This window comes from Candoia aspera, chromosome 2 (assembly GCF_035149785.1).
Source record: "Candoia aspera isolate rCanAsp1 chromosome 2, rCanAsp1.hap2, whole genome shotgun sequence".
NCBI lineage: Eukaryota > Metazoa > Chordata > Lepidosauria > Squamata > Boidae > Candoia > Candoia aspera.
In genome coordinates, this window is record NC_086154.1 from 144854586 (window position 1) to 144873377 (window position 18792).

The following is an 18792-nucleotide window of genomic DNA, read 5'->3' on the forward strand; positions in this document are numbered from 1 at the left end:
GTGAGCTAGAGCCAGACATCCTGAAGAGTGAGGTTGAGTGGGCCTTAAGAAGCATTGCTAATAACAAGGCAGCAGGAGACGATGGCATCCCAGATGAACTGTTCAAAATCATGCAAGATGATGCTGTCAAAGTAATGCATGCTATATGCCAGCAAATTTGGAAAACACAAGAATGGCCATCAGATTGGAAAAAATCAACTTATATCCCCATACCAAAAAAGGGAAACACTAAAGAATGTTCAAACTATCGAACAGTGGCACTCATTTCACATGCCAGTAAGGTAATGCTCAAGATCCTACAAGGTAGACTTCAGCAGTTCATGGAGCGAGAATTGCCAGATGTACAAGCTGGCTTTAGAAAAGGCAGAGGAACTAGAGACCAAATTGCCAATATCCGCTGGATAATGGAAAAAGCCAGGGAGTTTCAGAAAAACATCTATTTCTGTTTTATTGACTATTCTAAAGCCTTTGACTGTGTGGACCAGAACAAATTGTGGCAAGTTCTTAGTGGTATGAGGATACCAAGTCATCTTGTATGCCTCCTGAAGAATCTGTATAACGACCAAGTAGCAACAGTAAGAACAGACCACGGAACAACGGACTGGTTTAAGATTGGGAAAGGAGTACGGCAGGGCTGTATACTCTCACCCTACCTATTCAACTTGTATGCAGAACACATCATGAGACAAGCTGGCCTTGAGGAATCCAAGGCTGGAGTTAAAATCTCTGGAAGAAACATTAACAATCTCAGATATGCAGATGATACCACTTTGATGGCTGAAAGCGAAGAGGAACTGAGGAGCCTTATGATGAAGGTGAAAGAAGAAAGTGCAAAAGCTGGTTTGCAGCTAAACCTCAAAAAAAACCAAGGTTATGGCAACCAGCTTGATTGATAACTGGCAAATAGAGGGAGAAAATGTAGAAGCAGTGAAAGACTTTGTATTCCTAGGTGCAAAGATTACTGCAGATGCTGACTGCAGTCAGGAAATCAGAAGACGCTTAACCCTTGGGAGAAGAGCAATGACAAATCTTGATAAAATAGTTAAGAGCAGAGACATCACACTGACAACAAAGGCCCGCATAGTTAAAGCAATGGTGTTCCCTGTAGTAACATATGGCTGTGAGAGCTGGACCATAAGGAAGGCTGAGCGAAGGAAGATTGATGCTTTTGAACTGTGGTGTTGGAGGAAAATTCTGAGAGTGCCTTGGACTGCAAGAAGATCAAACCAGTCCATCCTCCAGGAAATAAAGCCAGACTGCTCACTTGAGGGAATGATATTAAAGGCAAAACTGAAATACTTTGGCCACATAATGTGAAGACAGGACACCCTGGAGAAGATGCTGATGCTAGGGAGAGCGGAGGGCAAAAGGAAGAGGGGCCGACCAAGGGCAAGGTGGATGGATGATATTCTAGAGGTGACGGACTCGTCCCTGGGGGAGCTGGGGGTGTTGACGACCGACAGGAAGCTCTGGCGTGGGCTGGTCCATGAAGTCACGAAGAGTCGGAAGCGACTAAACGAATAAACAAGAACAACAACCATTCAGGAAGTACAGCCAGTGGCATACACACACCATCGTTGGTGGCTCGTAAGTAATGGAACAAACCAACATCATTACAAACGTAAGGATTGCCTTTAATACCTGGATGAAAATCCTTTGCAGTCAGTGACTGCCTGAAGTCTGGAACCCATGGACATGACCACATGCTGAGTTTCCTCCCTCAAGATGCTTTGCCAGGCCTTTACTGCAGCTGCCTTCAGCTGCTGCTTATTTGTGGGTCTTTCTGCCTTCAGCCTTGTCTTCAGTAAGGGAAAAGCATGCTCTGTTGGGTTGAGATCAGGTGACTGACTTGGCCATTGAAGAACATCCCACTTCTTTGCCTTGAGAAACTCTTGGGTAGCTTTTGCTGTATGTTTTGGGTCATTATCCACCTGCAATATGAAGCCGGCATCCTATCAGCTTGGCAGCATTTGGCTGAATCTGAGCAGAAAGTATAGCCCTATACACTCAGAATTCATCCTGCTGCTTTTATCAGCAGTCGGGTCATCAGTAAACACCAGTGACCCGGTTTCACTGGCAGCCATACATGCCCATGCCATAACACTGCCTCCACCATGTTTGACAGATGACGTGGTATGCTTTGGATCACGAGCTGTTCCTTTCCTTCTCCATACTTTTCTCTTCCCATCATTCTGGTGCATGTTAATCTTGGTTTCATCAGTCCAAAGAATCTTATTCCAGAACTGGGCAGGCTTTTTAGGTGTTTGCTGGCAAAGTCTAATCTGGCCTTTCTGTTCTTGAGTGTTACCAGTGGTTTGCACCTTGTTGTGAAGCCTCTGTATTTACATTCATAAAGCCGTCTCTTGACTGTAGATGTTGGCAATGACATGCCTACTTCCTCCAGAGTGTTCTTGATCTGGCTAGATGTTGTGAAAGGGTTCCTCTTCACCATGAGCAGAATTCTGCGTTCATCCACTTTAGTTGTCTTCTGTGGTCTTCCAGACCTTTTGCTGTTGCTGAGCTTGCCAGTTAATTCCTTCTTTTTCAGGATGTTCCAAACTGTTGTATTGGCCACTCCCAATGTTTTTGCTATCTCTCCGATGGATTTATTTTGTCTTCTCAGCCTAATGATGGCCTCCTTCACTCGCATGGACACCTCTTTGGACCTCGTGTTGAGAGTTCCAGTGAACAGCTACCAAATGCAAATATAACACTCAGAACCACCTCCAGGCCTTTTCTCTACTTGATTGGTCATGGGGTACCCAGGAAACAGGCCACACCTGGCCATGCAGCTGCTTGTCAGCCATTTGTTCCATTACTTCTGAGCCACCAACATTGGGGGTATGTGTATGCCACTGGCTGTACTTCCTGAATGGTTAGTGCCCCACTTTTGTCAAACCCCTTGAATGACAGCTGAAAGTCCTGACTTCGCTCCCATCTGGGTGTGTTCCTTTTCAACTTCAGTGTGGTGGTGTACAGAGGCCAAATGCCCAAACAGCTATCCTTGTTCCAATATTTCTGATCCTGACCATAATAGGTCTTAACAACCTAGATTTCTTTAGAAAGGTAACTAGAAATATAACCAGTGCAAAACAATTCATGCTTCTGACCAAAGCTTCTGGTAACCTCCTACTAGATGTACTTTTCTTCCTAGAGTTTTTCCCACAGGTGCAGGGCTTGCTTTTTCATTTGGTTACGACAAGAATTAACCCACCCATTTGTCACCCAAGCCTAACACCGTGGGCTGAGAGAGGGAGGGACTGGCCCAAAGTCACCCAGCCAGCTTTCATGCCTCAGGCAGCAGGACTAGAACTCACAGTCTCCTGGTTTTTACCCTAGAGCCTTAACCACTAAACCAAACTGGCTCTCCTCCTACTAGATGTATTTATTTTGCATTATCTAACTTATCATACTTTATACAGGGCACAATACTGTGTGGCAGTTGTGATTCTGGACAAAGGGTGATGGATAGTGATAGAGCTATATAAGCCAGATGGGTAATGGCAGCTTTGGTAACAAGAGGGGTGAAGAATGAGCATGAGCTCTCTTCTATCTATAACCTATTAGACTCCACTAAAATATGAAAGGAAAAAGCTGCAAGGAGTGCTAGGTGGTCTGATGCAGAAAGGAGGATTACAGCAGGTTAAGCTCTCACTTTCCTTTGCTTTTACTTGCCATTAATTAGCTCCAGGGCCTCCTCCTTGCTTCGCGTGATTTTATCCTCCCTCCATGACGAGGGTCGCCTAGACTGATTGTGTTTCACCAAGAGGTGCGAGCATCGCACTTTTGTTGGCTCTCCTTGACCATTCTTGCTATTGCCGGTGGGGCGCTCCCATTGGCTGGCATTCGTGATGTGGTTGAAATAATAAACACGCCCTGCAAAATAAAACAGAATGATGTTAGTTCTAAGGCAAAGCAGATCATTTAAGAACTTCACTCTTTCCTAAAATAAATCTCCCATGATCCTCCCTTGCCATCATGATACTTCAGTTTCAGCTTCTCTTTCCAGCATTTAACCCACCCCCACATTCTCTTCCATGTTAGCAGGTTGATGTGTTTCCTCTCAAACTTGTCCCTCCAAGTAGCCCAAGGAAAATACCTCCCAAGCTAGTACACCAGGGTAATATATAGGTGTTATTTTGTGATTTCACTGGGCACGTATGAAGGAGTAACATACCCCAGGCAAGTTTCAGTAAAGAAACTTTCAGGTCAAGAATGAAACTTTGGGGGAAAAAAACACAGAAGAAAAAGAAAACAGTAAAAAAAAAAACCTAAAGTAGAAATGTCTGATGTGAAAAAGCATTAGACGCTAGATTAATCTCCCAACAGAATGAATGGGAAATGGAGAGAAGGAAAGAGCACATAGAAGCTGCTTGGAACAGAATGCAAAGATTTACATTCCAGTGTGTCATGGATGTGTATGTAGTTACACTGATGGTAAATAAGAAAATATAAATTTCCAAAGCTATGAATTTCCAGGAAAAACAATAATGAAAAGAAGTCATACATGCTGTGAGAATGTTAAAAATGGTAAGGCTGCAGGTGTTGACTGGAGAAATTTTAAAATATGAATGTGGATTACTTATGGAGTGGCTGTGGAAAGCAAAAGGAAGCAAAGGTGAATGCAAAAGCAACAGGGGGATTAGTTTATTAAATGTGCTGGGGAAGGTGCTCAGCCAAATTCTGATGGGATGGGTATGAAAGGTGATACTGAGCAAAATTTGTGAATGTAATCAACAATATATTAGGCAGGGTTTGTGTAGACCATATGTTTTCCTTTTCACCATGTCATGAGAAATGAATGTGAGAAATAAAGTCTCTTTTATGTTTGTTGATTTAGAGAAAGTGCTTGATAAAGTCAATAAGCTTAAACGATGAACTGTTTTGTGTGAATATGCAATTAAAAGTTGGTTGCTGAAGACAGTAAGAGAGGCATGATAGAAATAAAACATCCATGGAAATAGAATGTTTAGCAAATAGTTCAATACTATACATACATAATACATGTATGATGTTCCCTTGGCTGTTTAATGTGTTTAAGATAAATCTTGAAGGAATTCTTGTGGTGGTGTTCACACAGATACATTGATCAGGAACATGAATATACATGTACTTTTGTATGCAGGTGATGCTAAATTGCTGGCTAAGAACCCAAATGATTTACAATAAATGTTAGACAGATTGTAAGATGTAATGAGAAGTACAAATATGAAAAATAATGTAACAAAAGCCAAGGTAATTGTGTTTGACAGGGAAAATGGAGTGAACAATGGCAAGTTATACATGAAGGGCAAAAAACAGATCAAATAAATTAATTTGTGTAGCTTGTTTGAATGTTTACAAAGATGGGGAAGTGGATGATGACATTTTAAGATATAAACATGCTGGTACAAAGGTACTGAATAGTGTGTTGTCTACTATGAGGAATGAATGCTGAAAGAAGTACAAATGGCTGTATAAAAGAATATGCTTCTGCACACTTTTTACAAGGAAATTAGAATTGAATATGAAAAATAAAAGTAAGTTGAATGCAGAGGGAATAGAATATTGAAGAAGCATATACAGTAAAACAAGAAGAGATGGGAACAATTGAACAATTATGGACTGAATACAAAAGAATGAGCAAAAATAAGTACATTGAGGTGGTTTGGTCATATTGAGAGAATTAAATGAGAATCAAAAATAAATATATGATGGAAGAGTGAATCAGTCAAGAGAAAGGGGAGGTCCAAAAAAGTTGTGGTTGGATGGAGCAGATGAGATCCCAGAAGAGAGAGAAGTTTGAAGAACAAAATGCAATGTATAGAGCACGTAAGTGGAAGCAAGGATGCTCTGCAAGGATAGAATGGTATGAAAAAGTATAGTGAGTGGTATTGGTATAAGCTATATTTAGCTGTTTACTTTTTTTTTCCCCCTACTGCACGCCCTTAATTTCTTTGGCTTACTATTTTTTACTCCTTTTCTCACTCTGCATAATGTTGCTTACCACAAAAAAGAATAGTGTTATGGGTATGTTTCATTGGAAAGTGTTATTGTTATATTGCCTGGCAAGATCATTACCCCACGGACATGACTTGTAAGCAATAACGATCAAATTTCTATCACTGAGATTTGGCAAGCTCAGCTGCTGAAAGAGACAGTAATGGCTATGTGAACAAACTAATACAATATGCATATCACAAACATAATATGCAATTTTACATGGTACATTCTGGCTCCAAAAGATTCAACAAGATTACAGGCAATGTTAAACTTTGCAATTGCACCTCCTGAGTCACTAATGGGATATGAAAAAACCTCTATTTTCCTCTGCAAGACATACACTTTAAAAAAATTGCACCAAACTATCAGGCCAGATAAGTCTTAATAACCTAGTATCTTTTTCTAATATTTTAATCACTGCAATTAAAATTTAAGAAAATTCTAAAATTGTTTTTTTGGGTTAAATGACCAAAAAAACAGCCTGGTTTAGAATGAAAATCTAAAAATAAACATATTATATTTAAAATCTCTTCAACTTCAATCTACCATCCTCTGTCAAACACAGGTAAGCCTAGATGAGGCTTTGCTATACAGAAAGAAAAATCCACAGAGAAACAACTGACTTCCATCAATTATGAACTTACACTATTTTCTATTTCATGTAAAAATGTTTAATCCACTTTTCACTACTTTGCTCATAAAGTACAGCAGAAAAGCTAATAATAATGGAATAGCTAACTCTCCCATAACAGCATTAAAATATTCTCAAATTTCATACAGAAAAAAACACTTTAAAAGCTGTATTCTGAAAAGCAAATAAACATTCACATTTAGAGTTACTTGTAAAAGCTGAGGGAAAAGACACAAGATTATTATCTTTCCAGTTACCTCAGCACAGCTTGTATAAAGCTTTAAAAGTTAAAAGGACCTGATAACTAACTGGTTATCAAGAAAGCTCTAGAAATATTTTAAATAAATGTTAGTAAATATCTTCCATGAAGCTAAAACTGGTAACCACTTGGCTTATTATATCCTGGATGAATGAAGTTGGTAAACAATTACTAATTGCTGCACGTCCAGCTCATTACATGTTTAACTACCCAAACTTTCAAAGGGTTTCATCAGAATAATTCAAATTCTGCAAATCAAACTACAGGAACAAAAGAGGTAAATCAAGAAGTATGCTCTTCCATGAGGAGACTCTTGGAAATCAATGGAATTATGATCAGCACTAACTTGCTCCCTGATCTCACTGATTCTAGTTTAAAAATGACCAAGTGTGAATCCAACACACTGACTTTCCATCTAATGTAAGCCTACTAGTCTACTAAAAGCTATCAACCTATTTCTGAAAAAGTCCTGGATGCCTATTTTCACAAAAAGTGATCCTATGGAGAGTTCTTCCATATATGCAGAGCCAGTGCATGTATGTTTTGTTATCGATCAGTATTTCCTGATAAAATGAATATATGAGTAAAAAATGAAAAACTTGATTTTAAACTAGTCTGTTTCCCCACTCACACACTTTTTATTTTTCTGTAGTGATTTAGCTTACCTATACTGCTAATTATCTAGTATGAGGCAGTGTGATTTGGCAATATAGAAGTATAATGAATACGATTTGCAAGTATTGAATCAGAACATTCACTCACTCGGTACTTTTCTGTAGTCCCTGGTTCCAATCTTAGCTTCTGCCAATTCTTGTTAATTTAAAATTACTTTTTAAAAACTGGACAATTAGGAGAGAAAAGATGGAAAGTCTGGGCAAAGGAACTAGAATTGCAGACCCTAAAACCCATTTCATAAAACCGACCCCACAAAAATTGGTGTGTAGCATTAGAGCAATGTTTATGGAAGCACATTCTAGTTTACTGGGGGGTAGAATTCTCATTAAGATCAAAGATAGCAGGTAGGTTTCCTGCAAAATAATTGTGCAATTCCTCTGTAGAGTGTACAAAAACATGTTCTGATATATTCTCTGTTCCCACAGGGTCATAATGCCTAACGCTGTATAAACCATACCCCAGAATTCACCCAATAATTCTCCATAATTCACAGGAGCTTTCTTACAACATGAATGTGGCTCACTGAAGATTCTAAAGGTAAAAAACTAGAACTATATTTTTCTAATCCTTTTTTTATAAGAGCAAGTCCATTACTAAATCAAAGTCAGTACTAGAGAAAGCATGACTATAACCTTATTTATTTTTTATTTAGAGGATGTATTTGACTGCCCATTTATATACATAACCCTGTATACCTAACAATCCACAAAATAATAAAACCTGTCTTCACAAAATACAAATTTAAAATAACCATAATACAATAACTGAGGCACCATAATAGACCCACAACACAGTTACAACTATATTTGGCGCAACTAATATCCCAGCCAAGGACCTGGAAGAAGAACCAGGCCAGGGGCGTTGGAGCCCCCCTGATCTCAGGAGCAAGGCTGTTCCTAAGGCATGCACCACAACATAAAAGGTATTCAAGGTTACACATCACAATTAATTATCTTCATAGCTTCTTGCTTATCTTAGCAAGTCTGTGAGATGCCAGATTTTCCAAGTGGCAAAGGCTCAAAATTTGAAAATGCTACATGGTCTAGAACAAAATCATGGCAGCATAGGGTATTTATTCAGTATACACAGATCTTCTCTAGCCCAGTTTCAAAAGCATTGAGATTTAGGGTCTTTACCTATCTCTATTCCTACCAAAACGATTTCTTATTCCAAAGCAAGGTCTGCAATACAAATCCTGATTTTGCCAAACTTACTACTGCTGGTAGTTACTATTTATTTATATAGAAGATTTATATGGCTGCCAATCTTATACAATATAATCCTGGGCAACCTAGAAAAATAAATCATCACACACAACCAAGGTGCCAAAACAACTCCCATGCCAAGTTCACATCTGCTGGCTCAACTCCCATCCTGGCCCAGGGGAAAACATAGGTCTTCACAGCTTTCCAGAAGGCCAAGAGGGTAGGGGCCTTCCAGGTTTCAGAGAAAGGCTGTTTTGTAGGGCAGGCACTACTGCAGAAAAGGCCCTAGCTCATTGCTTAGCGTATGCCAGTGGAGTAATTCCACCTTGATTACATAGAAGCATTCAGAAGGCCACTTTGTAGCAAGAAGGCCTTAAGCAGAAGATAGTAAGAAATTGCCAAAAACACAACAGCTTTAACCTCTGCTTCTTGTACATGTTTTTAACTATCCTCCTCATATGAAAGACAACATCAATTCATTAGCCATCGAACGGGATGCATCCCTATTGCATTAACCCGGAGAAGACTGTCAAGCAGTGAGAATGCAGATCTTCAGCTTATTAGAATGATATGATCACAGCTCATCTTCCAGAATATACTATTAGGAAATAACTATTTTAGGCCTGAATTATATTTTAGGCCTTGAATTCACCCCAAGATCAAAGAAAATCACAGGAAAAAAACTGGAGAGCATGGGCATTGCAAGAACTGATACTTGCTTTCTAAAAACACTGTAGTCAACTACAGAACTTTACAGAGCAAAGCTGCTTTCTTAGCCCAATTAAGGCCAGGAAAGGCCAGAGCATCAATTGTGTAGTGTAAATTTTTAATTTAGTGCCTAGAGATTTGTACCTGGTTGCAAAATTCCATTTCAAAATGTTTTTAAAAATTTAAAATACCATACAAATCACATGCCCTCTTTTTCTAACTCATCTTTGAAAACTTCAACATATATGCTAAACAGGTAGTCCTCACTTAACAACCATTCATTTAGTGATGGTTCAGACTTACAATGGTGCTGAAAAAAACAACTTACGACTGGTCCTAAAGCTTACAACCGTCACAGCACCCCCATGGTCACGTGATCACAATTTGGGCGCTTGGCAACCAGTTTGCATTTATGACCATCATAATATCCCGTGATCACGTGATTGCCATTTTTGACCTTCCCAGCCGGCTTCTGGCATGCAAAAGCAATGGAGAACCACGTGATTCAATTAACACCCACTTGGTTCACTTAACACCTGTGATGATTCGTTTAACGACTGCTGCAAAAAAGCTCGTAAAATTGGGTCAGATTCACTTAATGACATCGCTTAGCAACCGAAATGCCAGTCCCAATTGTGGTTGTTAAGTGAGGACTACCTGTATATACGCTTCCTATAAACACCCCCAATAAAACTGATTGAATTGGTTATTAATCTGTATGTTTTTTCTAATCTAAGGCCTACTTTTCAGCTCACCCACTCTTGTCCCTGATGGGGTCCTAGTCTTCTTCCTCCAGCATTTCCTGTTCCCAAAGCACCAGAAATATGCTTTTGCATACCCACCACACTATTCCCCTTCAGAATAAACATTATGTAAAGCACAGAGAGTGATGAGTAATAAGGAAAATAAAGGCAAGAGAAAAGAAAATCTAACTAAGTTTTCATGAATACCATTCACAATCTCTCTCCATACCTTCCTATCTTTGCTTTTTTGTTCTTTCAACTTTTCACCTCTCTCTTTTTGAGGATCTTGTCAACTCCATTCAACTATGACTTTCTCAGCCTTCCCTGTCTACACAATCCGTTCAAGTACTTGTTTTTAAAATTCAATCATTCATTTCCTTTATATAACCTAACCACCTCAGTGTACATTTTCCAATAATCTCTCACTTTTGCATTCAGTCCACCTTCATACCTGACCCCAATAAAGTTTAACCTTTGAATTTCCAGGGCTTCATAAACAACTGATGTGCATTTTGATGGCAGGCACCTTTAAAATTTTGTGAACTAGGAAATGTCTGTGAATTTATATGCAAAGTTGTATTAAATCTTAATTAGAAAAGAGTAGTTCTTGTTTTTAAAAAACATCAGAACGCATGAGTGTTCTTACGTGCAAAGCAGGTTATGGTAATGACAGTCACTTGCTAGCGACAAATGAAATACCTGGGAGGCAGATGAACACAGAGTTATACGTTGACCAACTTGCCTCCCTCTCATACCCAAGCAAAGGTAATTATTTAAACAAACAATGGAAGCAAAAAGTGTATGTTTTATAGCCTGAACCTAGCCTAACTGCATGAAGGGACACAGAACTGACTGCAGCAAGTAAGTAACAGCAAGGATTCACCTCAACTCACCCCATGAAACACACAGTTAACAGCAAAAGTGCAGTATTCTGGCTAGTCAAAGCTTCTTTCTAATGCAAATGCAGAGCACTAACTTCAATCTGTTTAAGAAGCTCAACATGATAACAGCAGCAAGACTCTTATATGCTCAAAGATGGAAGAATGCACAAATTCCCTCAATGGAGGACTGGATGATTAAATTGATGGAATTGACACAAATGGCTAAACTGACAGCACTGATAAGAGAAAACACTGTAACAAGATTGGTTTTCATCTGGAAGCTACTCTTGGACTATTTGTTTGTAACGCAAAAGAATGAAGTCTTTATTTTAGGTGTTGATGATTGAATGGTTCAATTTTAGAGATACAAGGTTACTAAATGTTTAATTAATAGTAAGAGATTAACTTTTATGTAGTTTTATACCTGTGCTGGAAAATGTCAGAAGCCGCTTTTTTGCTTATTCCTGCACCGTTTTAGCTTTTCCTGTTTTTTAGACTTGCATTCTATCGGTCTTATATTCTGCATTATGTGCCTTAATTATATCTTGAACAATTAATAATAAAAATATTTTAAAAAAAGAAACTCAACAAACCAAAATTATTTTTGCATATGGTGACATGAAAACTTTAACGGCAGGGCAACGCTATCTACATTTGCAGAGTGCACATTTTTGCATTGGCAATCTGCCTGAAAAAGAAGATACAACTTACACAAAGACAACATTATAATTCATAGATTCCAAATTCCTCATTTCAGATAATTTTGAAAAAGCAGTACACTTACCCACAGGCAGGTGCAATCTTTTATAATGTCTAATTAAAAAAAAAACTGAATGTGTGCTAGCTCCTTCATGCCCTTCATTGAACTAGCTATTGTCAATGGCAGCAGAGGATGTATCTGCTATTTTAATTATCAATACCCTCTCCAAGTCTCCACTTAAAACCATGGAATGATGGAGCACACATAATAATGTGGAATGAAGCACCATGTTTTGCCCCAGCTTGAGAAAAGGAGTCTGGCATATGGGATGTTTCACTCTGTATTTGGAACATTCAAAATGGCTGTTTTGAGCTTGAAACATTCTGGAAAAGATGTATTTTGCACACACCTACTACAGTACTCAAAAGGTTTGTACCAGAGCATTCCAGGAGATATGCAATGTAAACCAAATGAGACTACATCACAGTAGCCAGCTTAGAAACTATAAAAACAGCAGCAGCATTTAGTAAGAAACTCCTTCACAAATACCACTGGTCTTTAAGCCAATGTCTTCAGCTGCTGAGTGAAATGTTTATTTATTTTCCCTGCAGGAGGAAGTGGAGGAGAAAAGGCAGAGAGCAAACTAATACAAATAATTTTTGTATCTTATTATCTCCCTAAAAGAATCTTATAGATTCTAAGTCATATCCCAAGATCACTCTAGTTTTAACCAAGTTCCAAGAACCTTGCCTTTATCCATGAAATCAAAAGATAATACTCACAGATCTCAGAATTTGGGGTAGGAAAGAGACGACACAATTTTGGACCATTTTCATCTCTTTAGGTATCGCTATTTTCCAACTGTTCATTCCAAAAAACAAAATCAACTTAAATATGGAATCCACCCTGAATACTTTTTAAAGGAGTACATTCTTAGTTTCTTCTCCCCTAAACCTTGAAATGAATATGGGAAACAACTTCTCAATGATTTTGCCTTGTTCTAATGTATAATTTTATCCTAGTACCTATTCAACATCATGTTTTTAAAGGCAGCACCTCCATAATGCTCAGAAGATGAGCTCCACAAGGGACTGATGAATATATCAGCTTTATTTTCTTCCCACATTTAAAATTATAAAAAAAATCTCTAATGCTTCATATACTATTTGTGAAATTAATAAATTTTGAGCAAGTTCTCATGCTACCACACATACATATTTAGGGACATTTATGAGAGAACTTCATTGTGCAAGCTCAAGGAAGTCCAAAACAAGGAACCAAAACATACAAATGTGCCTGCTTAGTTCCAGCAAAAATACAGAACTGAAGAAAACAAAGCTGCACCATTAGTGCTACAAGCTTAAGAACCAGGCCCACTGTACATTATTTAGCTTTTAAAAATATTTACAAAAAACAAATAACAGTTAGAAGCTACCAAAGGTGTGGGGACTATGTCATATTTTCAGCAAAAAAATCCGTGCATGATTATCAGCCAGCCAGCAGAAGTTAGATGGTGCATTCAATGCCTGACTCTGGAAATCATGTTCACCTGGAAAAACAATGGAATATATAAAGTTTTCCAGAGCCACAGCCATCTACAATTATCTGCTTATGACAAAGCATGATAGTCTCTAGGCACAATTCCTTATATTGAGGAATTAGTCAGCAATCTGTTATTTCTCAGTGGAGATCTGGACAAAGTTCTAGGAACACAGTGAGGGAAATCCATCAGCAATGCCAGACTGAATAATTAAAAACACAGTCCAGTTTGTAACTGATATCTGATTACAGCATAACTTACTTTGTCTTATGCAAACTGTAGGAGAGGAGAGCTTTTAAGGCCCTAATAACACTGAGGATACAGTTACATTCTGAAAATCTAAGTTACATAGCTGAAGCTTAGTCTTTCCTGTCCCACTCTGAGAGGCAACAGAGAGCTAAAAAATCTTAGTGTGTGAATAAGAAAGTCTCATCAAGGTGTTAGATACTGAAAAATATTTTTTAATAAGCTAAACTGTATTTCAGCTGTAATGGAATCAGATTGCTGAACTAAAAAAAAAGCCTCAAATTAGTTTTTAAACTGATTTTTTAGGAAAATACAGTATAAAGTGTGGGATACAGTATAGAACTCTGGATAACACAACACTGAAGTATGATAGCTCAACTTCTTTAAATGTAGGTAAGAGTAGAATCTGGCAACACACATAACTGCATATATGACGATCAAATAAAATAGGAATTATTCCGAACCAGGAATGCACGAATTGGTTTGCAGGCTGCAGGAAGCTTTACATGGCATGTCATGTTTTATGTTTTAAACTAGGTGGACACAACTTGCTTTTTGGGTGTGTTTGAAAGGTTTTAAGGTCACCATTTTGCTCTTTAACCTGGAAAAGGGAGGCAATTTTTTTAATTCTATGCACTCTGGAGGTCACGGAATGCCACATAATTTGCATTCCTGACGTACATAATATGCATGTTTTCACACAATAGTGCCAGAAGATTCTAACCCAAATGAAAACGCTTGGTAGACATATATCAAAAATTTTGCAGAATAGGAAGCATTCTTGGGATATGTTTATATCCAGATATCAAATGTATATATAAATAGGGAAGGACCCAGAATGTGGTGCAGCTGTATATGTATGTTTCAAAGATGGTACAGAGCCCTAACCTAAAGCAATTTCTCAATTCCTCTACAGAATCACGTCAGATAGAAATACCAGCCTAAGTACCATGTTCCCTGCCCAGTACAATATTCCCACCCCAACCCATTATAAGATGGGAAAAAATGAACTAGACAGTAAAAGAAAAATCCTGTAAACCTAAGTGCTATCCTCTTCCCACAGACTATGAAGATAAATTGTCACAAATAAATCATGGCATTTCTAAATATACTAATTGACTATACAACAGCTAATTATAATTCTAGCCATAGTGGTGTCATGGACCTGGTGCTGAATTATATTGCTATCAAATTCATAAAGTAAAAGCTGCAGGGGAAACCAATGTGATCATATTTAACTTCAAAAGTGGCCATCTCAAGATAAGTATATTTGTTAAAACACAAGTCAAAGCAGACTTACTGCAGTTTCTCTGAAAGAAAAAAAGGTTATTTACAACAAAATGAATGCAAGCTGTCACGGCTACAAGAGATACAGACAGGTTTGAGAGGATGTCACTGTGGTTAATGAACAGTCATGAGACAAAAATGCTTCCTTTAAAAAGTAGAAGTCTAATACTAAAAGGAACATAAAAATGCCAATCCCAGCAAATGCAAATGTGACTTTTCAAATAAATGAAAAAGCAGAGTAAATTGAAAAGCCTAAGTAGGACCTTCAGTAAAATGCTGCAGAACCGAGTGTTCCTATTCCAAATTTTACTCATCCAGTATTTGATGTAACAGCCCTATCTCTCAGTTTCCTGTTTCTCTTTTCCAACTGACAGACATTCTACAGGGCTGATTGGCATGTTTAGTCATCATTCATTTGGGGTGGGGGGATGGATAACCCCTTGAGTTCTTTTTAAATATTTTGTGCTCCACAAATCTTTATTACATCCTACCTTTTCCTTTTTTGTCCTCCATCTCTCAGCACAATTTTCTTCCTTCTACAATACGAACCTGCCTTATGCTCCGAGAACACAGCTCCTGCTGAGAGCAAGTAGCTTGGCTGAATGGCTCTATACTTCCTGATTTGATCTGTAGTCCTTCCCCCTTCCTATCCTTTCATATGATTACACACATGTAAACGTCTCTATTTCTGTCTGGGGAGAGGCTTTACCATTTGTTTTCTCAATGTTTTTGTATTTCTGCAAATATTAAAATAATTTTGGGCAAATAGTTACCCTTCGCATCTTTCTAAGTAATACAGGTTTGGCTTATTAGTAATCAGCAAGCAACCCCAAACTTCAACATCTTTAGATCCATTAGAAGTGGGGGGAGGAGAATCAGAATGACTACCCAAGACATCTAGATGACAGGAGTGAAAGGAATACTAAAAAAATATAGAGAGCAGCTGAATACATTTGCCATTGCTGTAGAAAATGCACCGTTAGCAAAGCCTTATTTTTCTAAGAGGAGAAAGAATTAAATCAAATAGATGTAACAAAAAATTAGGCTCTAGGTTTAACAGACATACTAAAAATTCACAAGTCTCTGAGTTGAGATGGCATATTGTAGTTAAAACAGCATCAACCTACTACAGTACTGAAAAGATCCAGCTTCCAGTCTATACCCAGTTATAAAATCAAATGGATGATTATCTTTCAACTTAGCCTACCTTTTTGCAGAGTGGTTAACAAGATAAACTGACACTGGCAGAAACCCTGCCTCCACCTTCAACTCTTTGGATGAAAACAGGGTTAGAAATGTAATAATGCAATGTTGTTGTTGCTATAACCAGTCACTATTCCAAAGGTAACATATTTTTTTTAAATAAAAACAATGTATGATAGACCCAAAAAATGTTTGTTCAAGATGAATTGGCTGAAATCAAAATTCAAGGCTGAATTAAATACCTGAAAAACACCACCTTGCTGAGCAAGAATCAGTATACCTTCTACAAAGGAACACCTTGCTTAAAACCTTTTAGAATTAAATTAGTGTTTAAAAAACATGTATAGGGTGGCCAATTACTATACTTGAAATCCCACAAAGCATGAAAAACTCCCTCACCAAAGGCTCCTGAGACTATAAATTATGTGAGAAGAGAATAAATCCTATTAATCAAGAATTGTGTTAAGTAGGAAGTTGAGGGTAGGAATAAATGGCCAGTATGCATCATGAATCAGTCTCCCAAATGACTGTCGCATATTTTAAGTGGGAGGGAGACCAAGGTAACAGATAAAATAACTACTCTGTAGAAGACAAACTATTTAGCATAGTGAAACCTTCCAACATTATACTTCCAAACTGCTGAGCAGGCATGAAAAAGGCAAATGAGATTCAATACATTTATGAAACCATATCTTCCATCAGGAGAAGACCAGCTTGGTCAGAAACAAATAAAAACTAGCTATCCAAAAAATAGGATCATGGTGGAGAGCTCAACATAAGTTAAATCATTGTGCAACAGCAGTAGGAAAATTGAAGTTAGGAATAACTGTAAAAATTTATAAAATGATGAATATGGAGAAAATTAATAGGGACATTTTCTGTTTTTCAGAAAACTAGAATTTGAGGTCACACAATGATAGAAAATCGCTACAAGAGCAAAGTAAATGCTTCACAAAATGCGTAACTTAGGGAATTCACAGTTATAAGATATGGAGAGCATGAAGAGTTTTAGGAGGGATTTAGACAAATTCACAGTGAAGATATTGTGTCTTTTTATTAAAATAAATGAGAACTGCCATGTTCAGAAATGTATTAATGCTGGATACCGTTTGCATATTTGGGAGGGGGAATAGTGGGAAAGAGGTACAAAGACCAGCTTCGGGTTCTGCTGACTTGTTTCCTAAATGCTTCAGGATGGCCACCATTGCTAATATTCTGATTACTGCAGTGGAGGAACCCTTCGTCTGATTCATCAGAGCTCCTTCCATGATTTTCAGAGCAGCTCCTCCCACTCCCGCCCCAGAAACGCGCATAACTCTATTTCAGTACACAATATCTGGTCAAAAATGTAACTGGGAGCTTTACAGACACAACGTGCCAAATTACACTCACTTGTATAATCCTGGAGTTTAGTTCTGAAAACACAAGGTTCATAATGAAATGATCTATGGGGAAAATTCCTTACGGGCAGGTAGGGGTGGCGCTTATTTCATTGAAACGAATAAGAAAAACGATGGTAAAATTAATTGGAAGTTTATTTTTATTTTTTTAAAACACCGTCAAAGAAAGGAATAGCTATGGGGAGAGTGAAAAAAGGATGAAGCAAGCGGGGAGGGCTAAAGAATACTGAGACAAAAGGGAATAGATTTAAAAAAGAATGGGAGGGGAGGAAAAAGCGACATACATATACCAGTTTTCAAGAGCCTGCACAGTTTTTCGGAGGAGCCGTAGCATCAGGCATCTCTCATGCAGCCCGCCCTAGCACGTACGCCTTACTGAATACCCCACCCGGAATTCAAATGCCTCTGTTTGAGACGAGGGATTTTCTCCCCGTCTTCAATCCTCTTTTCGCGGGAGCTCTCCTTTTCCAAAGGAAAAGGGCCACCACTCCCTCGGGCAAAAAGGCCTCACAGACCCCGCCCCCCACCGTGCGTCAGGCCCTCTCTCGCCGCTTTAGACGGGGACGTGCACATACAACCCTCCGGGACGCCCACAGACCCACCCCCGCCCCTTCCCTCCGCGGCGGTACCGGAGCTGCGGCTCATGCGCTTCTCCCAGCCCGCGGGGAGCTTCTCCTCCTCCGCCATCTTTCCTCGTCTCAAGGCAGCAAGCGCAGAACCAGCCACGCCCACTTCGCCTGGCAACGCAGCCACGGCGCCACCGCACGCGCTCAATAGCTCCTCCGGCCCCTCTCGCGACAGCAGCACTCTTCCCGCCATTGGCCGCTCCGGCGGGGAAGCCTCGTTCCTATTGGCGGGTACTGAGAAAAAAAAAGAAAAGAAAAGAAGGCGGCGGTGAAATCCCGCCCAAAGAAAGCGTATCCAGGCCTTCCACGTTCCGAGCCTCATTGAAACTATTGGTAGGGGAAACGTGTGGTGGAGGCGGCAGCGGAAGGTCGAAAAGAGGGAGAACCTGAGCGAGGGTGGGGTCGGCTTTAAAAGACTCTCCTGAAGCGACGGTGCGTAAAGATGAAAAACCGTTAAAGTCCGTGTAGCCTGTTCTGAGCTTGGTGATCCCCACCCCGTTTTGGACTACATCCTCAAGAATGGCTGGGAACTGTGAAAGTTGCAGCCAGTCGACTGTATGAAGGAGACTGCCTATAAGGCAATCGAGGCACTGTTGAGTCAAAACGAGCTGGAGTTGGGTGAACTATTGATGCAGCCGGAGCTGCTCCTCTTTTAAATCGGCTTTTAAGACAGATAAGCTGCTCACTTCTCCAAATCCAAGAATGG

General features: G+C 39.1%; 1 protein-coding gene across 2 annotated transcripts in view; it reads right to left on the reverse strand.

Moving 5' to 3' along the window:
• PIN1 (peptidylprolyl cis/trans isomerase, NIMA-interacting 1) overlaps positions 1-18210 on the reverse strand; it is a 59731-nt gene extending 41521 nt beyond the window's left edge. Inside the window, exons 1-2 of one of the 2 annotated variants that reach the window (XM_063293987.1) lie at positions 18090-18210; positions 3676-3876 (exon numbers count right to left, since the gene is read on the reverse strand). In XM_063293987.1, coding sequence (XP_063150057.1) covers positions 3676-3876; positions 18090-18147 — 259 coding nt within the window. In that variant the 5' untranslated portion in view covers positions 18148-18210. Of the gene's footprint in view, positions 1-3675; positions 3877-15348; positions 15458-18089 lie in introns of those variants that run through there. The other variant, XM_063293988.1, reaches the window with a different exon arrangement.
• Positions 18211-18792: the final 582 nt, after the last annotated feature.